The following is a 15592-nucleotide window of genomic DNA, read 5'->3' on the forward strand; positions in this document are numbered from 1 at the left end:
ATTCGTGAAATGAAACCGAATGACTGATATCAGCCCTGAGAACATTTATCAAACGCGTTTTTTTTATTATTATTCTCCAGTGAAGAGGCCTCTGGTTGTCGAAGACACGTACCTGCTCTGCCCAGCACCGGTACTGAAGGAGGAGGGAACGTAAGTCTTACAGGAAGCTTTCTCTTCAGCTGAAGCAAATAAAGCTAGAATTGAAAGAGAAAAACACATGAAAGACGTTCAAAGTAATCTATATGAAAGGAACTCTTCTCCCATGCATTTTAGCACTTTCAATTTAAACTAATTGTAAATGCTTGCTAAGTAATTATCATAACTCTTGTAAATGCTCATCATTTTGAATTAAAGAATGTAAAAAAAAAAAAATTTGTCATGCCATGAAATAAAAATTTTAACAAGACTATATATATAATTTTACTGAAACATAATGAAAGCTATTAATGAAAGTTATTTTCATTTGTCATTGTAATTTCACCTTATTATTGTTTCTACTGTGTTATACTGTACTGTATTTTGATCAAATAAATATAGCCTTGTTGAACCTAAGAGACTTATTTACGGTACTCAGGGACCACAACAAGCTAATGAATGGTAGTAGGACTTGGCGATATACAGTATCTAATGATATGATCATGCACGTCGAGCCATTAAATCTGTTTACATGATTACCGCTAAATTGGCAGCAATGAACACAATATTGCTTAGCTTGTGAGTGATCTGCAGGTCTGTCTATTAAATGCCGAAAGCAAGTGATGGCGATTTAGCGGTAATCACGGAACCAGATGTACCAACCCGATCTCACGGCAATTCATACATTTTTCACAAGGTAGCTTATTCGTACCAATTCATATGACCACACTCGTACAAATTCATACGATTGTTGCCAAATCGTACGTATTATACGAGTTGCACAATTCGTATGAATTTGTACGAATGCCCTAAACCTAACCGTCACTGGTGTCGTATAAAATCGTACGAGTGAGGTCGTACAAATTCGTACGAATAAGCCACCTCGTGAAATACGTACGAATTGGTCGTGAGATAGCGTTGGATGTACTTAGTAGATGCGCATGATCACATAGTTAGAAATATTGCCCAGGCCTAAATGGTAGTATACTTTAGATGTAATTTAAGCACAACTGGAATACAAATTGTTTTGTATTCAGCAGGAAAATTTGCAGAACAGATTTAAATATGTTAAACGGTACTGAAAGGGATATATAATATTTTTATAAATTGACAAAAAAATTATATATATATATATATATATATATATATATATATATATATATATATATATATATATATATATATATATATATTCCGGATTTGTCTGTCTCTTTTTCGTTCATAGGACTGCCTCCCTCCATGTCAGTATGAACAACGGCCTGAGTTTTATCTCCAGTTCTGTGACCATCACCACTGTGAGCTGTGTGAGTACAGTAACCCTGCAGGGCAGCAGTGCCAATCCCACTACCACTGTTACACTGGGCAGAGCCACTGCCAGTACCACTACACTGGGCAGTACCTCTAGTTCAGCTCCATCTGCAGTCTGCCCTCTGAACACAGTCAGTATATTCTGTCCTACTTGCCCTCTCTAAAAACTAATGCTCATCTGGTGGGGTGCCATTCCAAGAGCAATCTGGTAGATCGCAGCAGTTTGGTGCTGTTTTTGCTGACTGCAGAGGCCAAACACAGGGTTGTTGAAACGCAGAATGTGGGAATGTGACAGTTTCTCATTATTAACATGTGTGACCCTGGACCACAAAACCAGTCTTAAATGTCACATTTTCTAAATTGAGATTTATACGTGATCTGAGCGCTGAATAAATAAGCTTCCCATTGATGTGTGGTTTGTTAGGATAGGACAACATTTGGCCGAGATACAACTATTTGAAAATATGGAATCTGAGGGTGCAAAAAAAAAGAAAGAAACCAAATATTTAGTAAAATGCCTTTGAATGTTGTGCAAATGAAGTTTTTAGCAATGCATATTACTAATCAGAAATTATGCTTTGATGTATTTATGGTAGGAAATGTACAAAATATCTTCATGGAACAAGATCTTCACTTAATAACCTAATGATTTTTGGCATGAAAGAAAAATAGATAATTTTGACCCATACAATGTTTTTTTGGCTATTGCTAACTTTTTTAGGTTTTGTGGTCTAGAGTCACATATGGTAATAAAAACAAATTCATGTCACATTTCACACCAGAAGCAGATTAAATATATATATATATATATATATATATATATATATATATATATATATATATATATATATATTATACCGTATTTTCCAGACTATAAGTCACATTTTTTTTCATAGTTTGGCTGGTCCTGCGACTTATAGTCAGGTTCGGCTTATTTATCAAAATTCATTTGACATGAACCAAGAGAAATGAACCAAGAGAAAACATTACCTTCTCCAGCCACGAGAGGGCGCTCTTTACTGCTCAGTGCTCCTGTAGCCTACACTGAGCAGCATATAGCGCCCTCTCTCGGATGTAGATGGTAATGTTTTCTTTTGGTTCTTGGTTCTAAATGAATGCGACTTATAGTCCAGTGCAACTTATATGTTTTTTTCTCATCATGACGAATTTTTGGACTGATGCGACTTATACTCAGGTGCGACTTATAGTCCGAAAAATACGGTATATAATATATATATATATATTTTTTACGTATACAGTACATAAACACGTGGAATGTGTAAATGAATTTAAATGACCAAATATACCATACCATATATACTACTGTATATATACTGTATATATCATGAAATTTGATTTGTTGTCCAACAAGGCCACAAACAAACAATATTTTTAAGCTAATAAAACACAAACAGTCATCATTTTTCATGTCTTTGAGCACAGTCATTAAACATACAAAGTAATGGTGGAAAATGTAAATGAAAAACTAGGCTTTAAGAGTCCAATCAATGACATAAAAATAAAAGTGTTGTTTGGGGCTAAATTGACTGATATAAACGTCCAAACAGCGTCAGTTTGCTATTCACAAGCAGCATTAGCCGATGTAAAATACATTTTCAGAAGACCTACGATCAAGAGTTAATGATGTGTATGTAGCTGCAAATGGTTACAGATTAGTCTCAGAGACTTTAGATATTTTTCAGTCCACAGTAAGACAAACTGACTATAAATACAGATGATATGGTACTGTGGCTACTCTCCATTGAAGTAAGTGCCCAGCCAACATCATCACAGAGAGCCATTCACACCAGATGCCCTAAGAATAAGGGTGAGCTGAAGCAGTTTTGTAAGGAAGAAATGTCATGGCTACGGGAAGCACTTGCTTGAGGAATTGCTGCCAAATGAGGTTCAGCTGCTTCTTTAAAGCACTGTCTCTCTTACTTTTTCCACCATTACTTTGTATTTTCAATGGGAGTGTTCAATAAAGATATGAAAGATCATGACTATGTGTGTATTATCAGCTTAGTAATATCGTGTTTGGTGATACTTGTGAAGATAAGATCAAATTTCATGACCAATTTAAGTAGAAAACCAGGAAAATTGTAATTGTTTACTTACGCTTTTCTTGCAACTGTGTGTGTGTGTGTGACCCTGGACAACAAAACCAGTCTTAAGTAGCTGGGGTATATTTGTATTTGGATGTTAAGCAAAGATCATGTTCCTTGAAGATATTTTGTAAATTTAGTAACGTAAATATATCAAAACTTAATTTTTGATTAGTAATATGCATTGCTAAGAACCTCATTTGGCCACAAAAATATACACTTATAACTGATTTTGTGATCCAGGGTCCACGTGTGTGTGTGTGTGTGTGTGTGTGTGTGTGTGTGTATATATATATATATATATATATATACATGAAATTTGGGGGTGGGGGATTATATTTTATTTTTTGCATTTTTCAAACTTAAAAGATTCAGTTCATCAAACCAATTTTAATATTACACAAAGATAATGCAAGTAAATACAAAATGCAGTTCTTAAATTATGATTTCATTTATTAAGGCGAAAAAGCTCTCCAAAACTACCTGGCCCTACGTGAAAATGAATTGCCCCCTTCTGTTAAATCATGACAGAACTGTGATTAACCACATTATTTTAGAAAGCTGAATTAAATTTCACTAGCAACACCCAGGCCTGATTACTGTCAGACCTGTTGAATCAGAAAATCACTTAAAAAGAACCTGTCTGACAAAGTGAAGCATGCTTAAAGAGCAACACATCATGACATGCGGCGATCTGAAGAAATTCAAGAACAGATGAGAAACAAAATAGTTGACATGCATCAGTCTGGAAGGGTTATAAAGCCAGCCTAGGGATTTGGGACTCCAGCAAACCATGGACAGAGCCATTATCCACAATTGGAGAAAACTTGAAACAGTGGTAAAGCTTCCCATTAGGAACACCGACTCATCCAGAAGGTCATAAAAGAACCTAGAACAATTTCTAAAGAACTGCAGGCCTTACTTGTCTCAATTAAGGTCAGTGTGATGATGATTCAATGATTCATGATTCAACAATAAGAAAGAGACTGGGCAAAAAACGGCATCCATGGGAAAGTTCCAGGGGCAAAAGCCTTTGCTGACAAAAAAAGAAAACATTTGCCCAAAAATGTCTTGATTATCCCCAAGACTTTTTGGGCAAATATTCTGTGGACTGATGAGACAAAAGGTGAATCTTTTGGAAGTTGTGTGTGTCCCGTTACATCTGGCGTAAAACCAACACAGCATTTCATAAAAAGCACATCATACCAACAGTCAAACATGGTGGTGGTGGTGTGATGATCTGGGACTTCAGGACCTGGACGACTTGCCATAGTTGAAGGATCTATGAATTCTGCAGTCTATCAGAAAATCCTGAAGGAGAATGTCCGGCCGTCAGTTTGTGTCTGTTTGTGACCTCAAGCTCAAGCACACTTGGGTTATGCAGCAGGACAATGATCCCAAACATTCAAGCAAGTCAAAATTAAGGTTTTGGAGTTGCCCAGTCAAAGTCCGGGCTTAAATCTGATTGAGATGCTGTGGGATGACCCTAAACAGGCCATTCATGCATGAAAACCCCCCAATGTGGCTGAATTAAAACAATTCTGTAAAGAAGAGTGGGCTAAAATTCCTCCACAGCGTTGTGAAAGACTCGATTGCAATTAGTTTTTCACATATTGCCAGGCAGGTTTGGACAGGTTTTTTTTCCCTAAATAAATTAAAGAATTATTTCAAAACTGCATTTAGTTTTTACTTTGGTTATCTTTTTGTAATATTAAAATTAGGTTAATGATCTGAATCTTAAGTTTGACAAACATGCAAAATCTCACACACTTTTTTTTATTGTAAAAAGCAAGATTTTTGCATGCATTTGTACTATAATTCAGTGATTTTTACATGACCATAAAGACCATAAAGTAAAAATATTATTACTACTTATTTTTTTCCATTGCAGTAATAATAAATTACTATTATGGATATAATTATGAAAATGATGTCAATGCAACAACAAAAAAATAGGCTTAATTTTCAGTTCAAAAGCTATATAGACTCAGATTTCTTTCGTTTGATTTTGGGCTGAAACGTGACAGGTTTCGAGAGATATACTATATTTGTTTTCAGACAAGATAAAGAAAATACATTCAATATAAGATGCCTTATTGAAGGGGTTCCTAGCATAGTCACATACACCAAGATCAAGCTCCTTGCAGCTAATTCTCCCCCTCAACTATATCACACCCCAAATTTCTAAGTGGAACCCCATCCAGAAGGGTTTGAGTGTGGTACGAGGAAGATTATTTAGTGTTTATTTCCTTTGGACCATAAACCTCCCCCAGATCTGTTTCTCTGCTCTGTCCATCAGACCGACGGAACGTTCTTGGCCATAGCGCTGCTGATACTGCTGCTGCTGATCGCTATGGCAACACTCTGGTGGTTTTGGCCCCTCTGTTGCACAGTGGTAAGTTTCGCACTGAAGCCCCTCATCTCAAGCTTTCTTTTTCAAAAGTTACCCAAAATCCAGTTATTATGGTTCAGAGAAGTGGTTTTCAAGCAGTTTTTGAGCCCAGTCTTTTCTGAAGTGCAAATGAATGCAAAATTCTGAGCCCTGGATAAAGTCTTGCTAGTAAGTAAGATGGAATGAAAGGGAATCATTCGTTTAAAATAATATTTTGCATTCTAATCTTAATATCATTCCTTCACAAATGATATAAAGGCTTGTAACAAAAATTTTGATAACTTTACTTGAAGCCTTTATGAATATTGGATTTTAAAGCTGCTCATAATATACTTCTAGTAATTGTAACCAAAGGTAAAATGTTGATTGGTTGTTTGTCATACGTTTTAATGCATTATAGTTTCTAAAAGTGTAATGATGAATATACCGTATTTTCCGGACTATAAATCACACTTTTTTTAATAGTTTGGCTGGTCCTGCGACTTATAGTCAGACTTATTTATCAAAATTAATTTGACATGAACCGAGAGAAATGAACTAAGAGACATGAACCAAGAAAAAACATTACCTTCTCCAGCCGCCAGAGGGCACTCTATGCTGCTCAGTGCTCTGTAGTCTACACTGAAGACATAGAGCGCCTTCTCGTGGCTGTAGACGGTAATGTTTTCTCTTGGTTCTTGGTTCTAAATAAATGCGACTTATAGTCCAGTGCGACTTATATATGTTTTTTTCCTCATCATGACGTATTTTTGGACTGATGCAACGTATTTTTGACAGGTGCGACTTATAGTCTGAAAAATACGGTACTATAAAATTATTAAATTGTGATATATTAAAGCTGTGGTTATAATTATGAGATCATACAGCGCATTATACAGTTTATAACTGATGCATTAAATATAATTCTATAATTCGTTGTACATAAAAGTTTAAAGTTAAGAAATAAATTTTCATTCTAATATCAACAGATTGTCCATGAGCCACCGCCACCAGTCATGGACGACAGTTCGGTAAGAGATGATGGCAACACTTTAGTATAGGGACCGATTCTCACTATTAACTAGCTGCTTATTAGCATGCCTATTATTAACATACTGGCTGTTTGTAGGTACTTATAAAGCACATATTCTGCATGACCATGTTCTACATCCCTAATACCTAAACCTAACAGCTACCTCACTAACTACTAATAAGCAGCAAATTAGAAGTTTATTGAGGCAAGTCTTAGTTAATGGTTTGTTAATAGCATGCTGTCTTCAGTGCGCACGCAAAAATCTGACTTGTGAACACCGAGCTGAGCTCATCTTCACGTCCTCCTGTGCCTGAACAAACAAATACACTTTGCCAATTTAAACATGCAAACACAAAAAGAAGCAAAAGAGCTTAATTCAGCACCCGTGCGCGGTGTTCTGAGCCTGAGTTCTGAATTTTGCCTATTCTTGCTCCTGACTGAAACAGCTGAGAAAGAAATCGGATGCGTATCATTATACTGGATTGTCTCTTAAAGTGACAGCGCCTAATTTACTAGCCAATGTCCTTGATGTTAATCCAAGAAATTTGTGTGATTTAAGTTATCGGATTTCAGGATTTTTATTAATTGTAATGATTTTTACACTTTAAGATAAATGTAAAAACCAGGGGAAGAAAAGACAAAGAGTAGTTCCACTGTTGAGGAATTGCGGTACTACTTCTCCAGCGTTATGAATATTTTAGAGCTATTTATTTGTCCGTAGCACATTTCAACCTGGACACATTGTAGATCTTCCTCTTTCCATGTCTCCGATTGCTCTTTCAAAACAGGAAATTCCATAAGCTTAAAAAGCAGGCCTTGCAGTGTCTGAGGCAACCGTCTGCAGTTGAAGTGCAAACTGATACCTGATTTCAGCCCTCAGGGCTCATCGCTCCAAATTTTATATCTGAACTTTACTTCAGAAAGATCAACTGTACTGTACTGGGGACGGGTCATGATGGTTTAAAATATTCCATATTCCACAACAATATTAAGTTACAAACCGTTTTCAAATGTGCAAATAATAAGAAATGTTTCGAGCAGCAAATCAGGACATTAAAAAATATTTCTGAAAGCTCATGCGACACTGAAAACTAAGGTAATGATGCTGAAAATTCAGTTACAAATTCATTTTAAGAATATATTCAAGTAGAAAACAGTTATTTTAAATTGAAATATTTTACAGTATTACGGTTTTTACTGTATTTTTTAATCAAATAAATGCAGCCTTGATGTGCATAAGACCCTTGTTGTAGTCAGACCATGTGGGAACACATGGAAACCCAATTCTATCTTTCTTATGAGTTATGAAATCCAGATAGATGACTGGAAGGTATAGGCTGACATCATTTCATGTCCGTGCTTGGAAAAGATTATCATCAGATTGTTTTCATGAGAATAAATAATGACTTTGTTCTTGTGTGCCCTTGAGCATAATTGAATTCAACAAAGGACACATTCATTTGTAATCAGCTCCTCCAAACACTTCAAATTATCTTTTTAATACCTAATAATTAAAGCATGAGTTTGGCTGACCAGCATGAGCCACAGCATCTTTTTCCATCTTCTACTGCAACATTGTTGTATAAGCAATATTTCCTCAATGTTTTTCCAGTGACAGTTTAAAACTAACAGAACTCGACATGGAATTTCAGTCAATAAGTGTGTGTTTTTCTCTGAAGGATGAAGAGGATGAAGCCTACCCAAAGAAGAAATGGCCAACAGTGGACGCCTCGTATTACGGTGGGAGAGGAGCTGGAGGCATTAAAAGAATGGAAGTAAGGCAAGGGTGTCTGGAAAGAATAGAACAGTTTCCATTTGCTCCGGTCCACTGCAATGATATGAATGTGTATGTGTGTGTCCAGGTGCGCTGGGGAGATAAGGGATCTACTGAAGAAGGAGCCAAACTGGAGAAGGCAAAGAATGCTCGGGTGAAGATGCCAGAGCAAGAGTTTGAGTTTCCGACCACTCGGACTCTAAACAATGGCATGCGGAAACCCATCTCCCCTCAGAAGTGGTACTCGCCAATCAAGGTACATCAGTTTACTTTCAGAGGTTACTACAAGAGCAACCACAGTTGAAAAAACTAAAAGCATGATATTTTAATATTCTAAATGCCTTAAAAGTTCGAATATGTCTTAAAAGCAATATGTTGTTAGCACCCCGATATACAGTTAGCAAATGGCGCTCACTCAAATCAATTTAAATGACAATTTTTTGGCAATTTCATCTTTTTTATAACAAACAAGTCTTTTAATACATGATAGAGACATTTTTGTTGCGTTGTGTTGAGAAATAATATCGTTAGACATTTGATTAATGCTTCGATCCATACCGATTGCTTTATTGATACACACTCTAAATGTTCTCCCCATGAGACTTTTTTTTTTTCGTCTAATAAAGTGATTGTTTTTATTCTTAACTTATCAAGTTTTGCTGGTGAACAGCATGGCATTGACCAGAACCAAACCAGCTTTAACCAGTGTGAACCAGAATGAAAATTCATGCTGGTCTACGTTGACCAGGGATGTCTCTGTAAAAGGTGTTGAATTAATACAAAGTAAGCCAGAAAATATTGATATTACAAGTGTATCCTTGCAAAAACACATAACACAACAAGCTATGGATGAGCCAGTACAGTGTCATGCTTACGGTATGGTCTTCTAGTGGACAACAATCGACTTCATTCATCAGAAGACTGAAAGAAGCCGCGTGTGCTGTGGTGGCCTCAGCCAGTCCGGGAAGTCGTTCTTGCATTGTTTCATAATGTCTCTGTCAGATGGAAGGGGAGGGTTAATTTAAACCAGACACTGAACTGAGCTGACCCAAGGGAGATGAGCTTTGCAGAGCTGGTACATTTCCCAACAAAACAAACTCCTTTTCTCCCTTTCTTTCACCTTCTTCCCTCTGGGTTTTGTTGGGTGACAGTTCACTCTGAGAAGGGGAAATGATGCACATATAGCTTGAGAGAAATGTAGAGAAGCTTCTCTGTGTGCTTGGCCCAGATTCTGCAGAAAATTGACTCCATAAAGTGATTTTACACCAAAATAAGGAGAAACTTTATTATTCACTAAATTGAAAAATACACAGTCAATTAGATGTCTGGGTCACTAAATTCCAACTCTTAGTGTCATACCAGCTTATTCGTTTTCTTTGATTCTGACATGAAATTGGAAAAATAGTGGAACTTTTTCAACAACGTGCATAAAATAAAATTCAAATGATAGGAAGTCTCTGTAAGTCTCTCTGTACCGCTCTCTGTAGTCAATTACAGACTACCCTGAAAAACATCTTTGCATTGTTGATTAAATGTGTTTTGCAGCTTGAATTTCTCACCGACGTGCTTTGAAGTGTTGATCTCTTCCAACTGCTGTTGTGTTCGGTTGTTTCAGGGGAAACTGGATGCCCTGTGGGTGTGGCTTAGGAGAGGATATGACCGCGTATCTGTGATGAGACCTCAGCCGGGAGAGAAGGTAATGAATAGCGCCATACATAACACAGATGCTCTATTAGAACAACATTAACAATGTATGCACATAAGAGGACCTCAGATGATGCTAACTAACCCTGAAACAACATACAGAACTAACAAATTTTGCTACAAGTGTGATTGCACCATATAATAATTGCTGTTAATAGTGTTCATCATCTATTTGACTACGTCTTTAATTATTCTGAAAATTTCTGGCATATGCACATAAACTGACAGTCACCACTGATAAGCTACTACTAAATATTGTAGAAACTTTATTTTCTGTAAGGTTGCTTTGTAATGATTTGTATCGTAAAAAAGTTTAATTGATTTGAACGTAACAGGTCAAAGTTAAATATATATATATATTTTATGCTTGCATTTATTTGATTTAAAATACAGTAAATATTGTAATAGTGATATATTCTCACAATTTAAAACAACTTTTTTCTATTTCAATGTAATTTCAATGTAATTTATTTCCGTAATGCAAAGCTGAATTTGCAACATCATTACTCCAGTCTTCAGTGTCACACAATCCTTCTTAAATGCTTTGATTTAATGCTCAAGATGATTTCTTATTGTCAATGTTAAAAACAGTTGCTGCTTAATATTTTTGTGGAAACCATAGTACACCAAGACTTTTGGAGTAAGCACCAAAAAACAAAAAAAAATAATAATACAACATTTACATTAATTGAGCACCAAATCAGCATATTAGAACAGAAATTTGACAAAGTTCCATCACAGGAATAAAATACATTTTATTATATATTTCAGAAAAGGTACTTGGTGAGCATAAGAGACTTTTTTTTCCAATTGTTTGACATGTCGCGTATAATTTATTAAAACAAAATTCATATCAATTTTATAGCATAGATATTCATCATATAAACTCTGTGCTTATTGCTTAACTCTATCGCAACATCTTCAAGCTGTAACACCACATTAAATAGGGCTAAAAACTTTCCACACAAGGTAGTAGTCGGTAATGCTGAATAAAGCAGTCCTCTGGCTTATTTCAGAATCTGTTTTTGTTCAAATGTTGCAGGCAGATTGTGAGAAACACTTGAAAACATTGTGATGTATATCGAGGATGAAAGGAGGCCAGCTGTTAGCAATAATTACAGTCTGAAACAGAGGCAGAGTGAAGGTACTCAGGACGCTGGCTCAGCTTCAGACCAATAGGACCAGTCTGCTAATATTGCTCCTGCCTAAAGGAATGCACCAGAGTCTGTTTAAAACATTAACCACCCTCCCCTTTCCCTTGAAGAATGCATTAAAGCAATGGGACTGCTTTGGATCTTCACAGGCAAACAAGAGCTTCTGTTGACTCTTTAAAGCTATATTAAACTGCACTGAGCTATATAACACAAAACTGTACTCGATTGAGCTCAAGAATGCCTTTTTTATCATTCAAAGCCACACTGTGGAATAAATCAGATTTAAGTAGAAACAATTAAGAGTTGTCATAAGAAATCAGATTTTCCTTGATCTTGTGAAGTCAGTTTGACATACTATTTAAATATATGTTATTAATAATTTTCCTAAAAACCTTGCCTTGGAAACATCATAAAACAGAAGCTATTAATATTCATGAACGAAGTCTCTTGTGCTCACTGTATTAATTTGATCAAAACACACTAAAACAGTATAATTGTGAGATATTATTAATTTTTTTAAAAACTGTTATTTAGTCTTTATAGTTTTTGTTTTTTAACAGCCATTACTCCAGTCTTCAATGTCACATGATCATTCAGAAACTTAAATTGTTGATTTACTGTTCAGATTATTTCTCATTATCAATGTTAAATATGTGGTAACTGTGAAACTTTTTTGTTTAGGATTTTTGATAAAGTTTGAAATAGCAATATTTTTTTAATTTTTGTTAAATTCCTTTTTACTTTCACTTAATCAATTAAATGCAAAAAAATTTAATAAAAATCTTATGTTGTTTTCAACAATGGTGTATGACGTCACATCCAAAAAACATGGCTTAATTTGTCCTGGGGGGAAAAAAAGAAAATCTCCAACTAATATTTGTTTTCTTGTTGCATTTCTTACACAAAATGTATTCATATAAGAGCTTTTACAAATGTAATGTGAATGTTTGACTCTCCAGGGTCGCTGCATGAAATTTACCCATGTGAAATCCTGCCCACCCCCTCGATACCCGCTTTACAACAACCCATCAAGCCACATCTACACCCTCCCCCACAGCAGATGCCCTCCTGTCCCGCAGGGCACCCTACCGCCCACCCCACGCTACTCCGCCCACTCTCCAACCTCCACTCTGCCCCCTCTGCCATCAACCCCGCCCCCAGCATCCATAACCCCTCCCCTTTACACACCACCTCCAACCAGAGCTCTTCCTCCTACCTGTCTGAACATCAGTGTGACTCTGCCTCCTTCTCCGCCCACAACACCACCACCAACAAGCTTCCTGCCTCCGCCCCCTCTGGCGGCTCCGCCTGGACGAGCCCCGCCCCCTTCTCGTCCACCACCTCGCCCAGGCCCGGATGAACCACAGTGCTACCATGACTGAGCAGAAGTGATTTGCACAATTAAAACTGATGGTTACACCGGTACAAAAATTAAGGGCTACATTTTTCAGGCATTAGAAAGAAGCAACGTGATTGTTATAAATGCAATGACTGATTTAACGTGGCTGTTACTGTATTATTGCATACTGGATTCTGATTAGGTTGACAAACATTCTAAGACGTTGATTTTCTAAAACTGCACATCTATGAAGTAGCTCGAGGTTTGTTGATTTTCAATATCACCTTGCCCTGTTCTTTATGAATTGTTTTGAGGTTTCAGAGTAACAGAATGTCAAAGAGAGTGAGGTTTTAAAATGAAAAACTTTACATGTATTTGATTTGCATAGAAAATTTCCATCCATTCGGATTACACAGTTCACATATAAACTTAATGCGATGCATATTCATCAGTCATTCAAAAATAGGATTTTTGCAACAGCACTAATAAACGAATTGATTTTACACCATAGCCAGTTTATAAATAAATGATTCTCTAATTTTGATTATTTGAATATTGCTTTTTGCATAGCTAGCCGTATTTCATCCTTTTTTTTTTAAAGGAACACTCTACTTTTTTTGGAAATAGGCTCATTTTCCAACTCCCCTAAAGTTAAACAGTTTTACAGTTTTTGAATCCATTCAGCTGATCTCCAGGTCTGGCGGTAACACTTTTAGTTTAGCTTAGCATAGATAATTGAATCTGATTAGACCATTAGCATCTTGTTCAAAAATGACCAGAGTTTCTATATTTTTCCTATTTAAAACTTACTCTTCTGTAGTCACATCATGTACCAAGACCGACAGAATATGACTAGGAACTATATCTCATTTCAGCGTAATAATCAAGAAACTTTGCTACCATACCATGTGTGCAGCAGGCTCAGTGATATTATGCAGCGCCTGAAAATAGTCCCCAGCAACTCTGCTATTGCTGCAACTACACAAACTAGCTGGGGACTATTTTCAGGTACTGAGTAATATCATAAGTATTCTTTTAAGTGAATGAACGGAATTGTTTTATACTGTTTCTAAACAAATTTAATAAAAGCATTTTGAATTGATTATTAAATAAAATCAAAAAGATGCAAATAATAAATAATTAAATTATTTTAAAACTGTGTTTTAGTTACATTTTAAATAAACAGATTTTTAATTTAGGCCTTTTTGAGGGTGGAAACAGACATTGGAACATTAAATAACTGAAGACTAATGTGTATTAATATTCAACAACTCGATGGTCTATTGCCATATTTGAATGCCTAATGGCTTCATCGTTCATAAAAAATTATTTTGCAAATGATTCACATTGGATTATTATTAGCATCTTAACGTAGCTTTGCAAAAATATTATAAAGGTTTAAAGGAGACACATCAGTAGTATCGATTCTTCAGTACTTGAGAGATCAGGTTCAGCTTTGATGCTTTTTGAATGTCAGGAAAACATCTGCAGGATAAAACATTCAAGTGAATGCAAGAATGGAACGAACCAATGACAAAACCGATCAAAGAGTTCTTCGGTCCATAGTCCTAAAACCCAGAAGAGAATTAGCACGTCCATAAATTCCCCAGGGAATTTCCAGTGGGAGTTCAGAAAAGTGGTTGTGGATGAGAGTAAAATAAAGCCTGTGTTAACATTTGAAGAGACTTTCACATTGTCCAAAATACAGTGCACACACATCGAATACGAGCATGTGAGTTTATGTGCTTGTTGAAGAATATCGGACAATTGTGGTAGTCCTTCTATAACACAGGAAAAGATTCAAGTTAACCACGGACCATATTTCACTTACAAACTGAAAATAGCTCCACGTAAAACCCATTAGAAACTCCAGAATTAGCCTACACATTGACATCTTGATGTCATGACTGATGCATCAGAAAATGAATGCGGGTGACATTTCAGTGTTATGATCTGGCTGAACGTTTGCAGAACAATGCAGGCTTTTGTTTTGTACTGTATATATGGATGCTTTCTAAACAGCTGTGCTAACAACATCAGTATTCATGAGTAAAAATTCATGAGGTGCTTTATGATTTTTAATTTAAAATGTCTTATGTTCTGTTGTTTGCAAGTGATGCATTTAAAGGCATAGTTCAGTTTCTTTCTTCTGTAGAACACAGAATGATTCCTGTATATCTGTTAAAGAATGTCATACAGGTTTGAAATGGCATGACATTAAGCATCACAGAATTTGTAATAATGCTTCAAACTATTCCTTTAAGCGTACAGCAGTTGTTGTTTTGCTACATTTAAATACTCTGTCTCTTCTTTTCCATTGAACAGTGATTTTTACTTCTCATTCTGGGTTGAAAAGCTTGTGTTTGAGCTGTTACAGATGTTCAGTGTGTGTCAGGCTATTCCATTTTAACGAAGAGCATGTTTTACACGCTTTAATTAAACGTTGGAATTTGTACTTCTGTGTCTTACTTTTGGGTCAGCATATTAAACGTGGGCTCAATGGCATGTTTTCATCTGATTTTGGTTAGTATCACAATTATGACTTCGCTTTTGCAACCATCCACACTTATGATAAAGGAAATGTTCGGCTTGAACCTTGAGTCACATGGCTTTTATTTGCAAATGAATGCAATTCATCATTAATGTACAGTGACGAGGGTGAACTCATT

General features: G+C 36.0%; 1 protein-coding gene across 2 annotated transcripts in view; it reads left to right on the forward strand.

Moving 5' to 3' along the window:
• LOC127966609 (anthrax toxin receptor 1) overlaps positions 1-15378 on the forward strand; it is a 24905-nt gene extending 9527 nt beyond the window's left edge. The window contains exons 11-18 of one of the 2 annotated variants that reach the window (XM_052567718.1): positions 81-150; positions 1361-1574; positions 5848-5943; positions 6909-6950; positions 8632-8727; positions 8815-8982; positions 10342-10422; positions 12544-15378. In XM_052567718.1, coding sequence (XP_052423678.1) covers positions 81-150; positions 1361-1574; positions 5848-5943; positions 6909-6950; positions 8632-8727; positions 8815-8982; positions 10342-10422; positions 12544-12966 — 1190 coding nt within the window. In that variant the 3' untranslated portion in view covers positions 12967-15378. The remainder of the gene's footprint in view (positions 1-80; positions 151-1360; positions 1575-5847; positions 5944-6908; positions 6951-8631; positions 8728-8814; positions 8983-10341; positions 10423-12543) is intronic. The other variant, XM_052567720.1, reaches the window with a different exon arrangement.
• Positions 15379-15592: the final 214 nt, after the last annotated feature.

The sequence above is a fragment of the Carassius gibelio genome, chromosome B10 (assembly GCF_023724105.1).
Source record: "Carassius gibelio isolate Cgi1373 ecotype wild population from Czech Republic chromosome B10, carGib1.2-hapl.c, whole genome shotgun sequence".
NCBI classification, from domain to species: Eukaryota; Metazoa; Chordata; class Actinopteri; order Cypriniformes; family Cyprinidae; genus Carassius; species Carassius gibelio.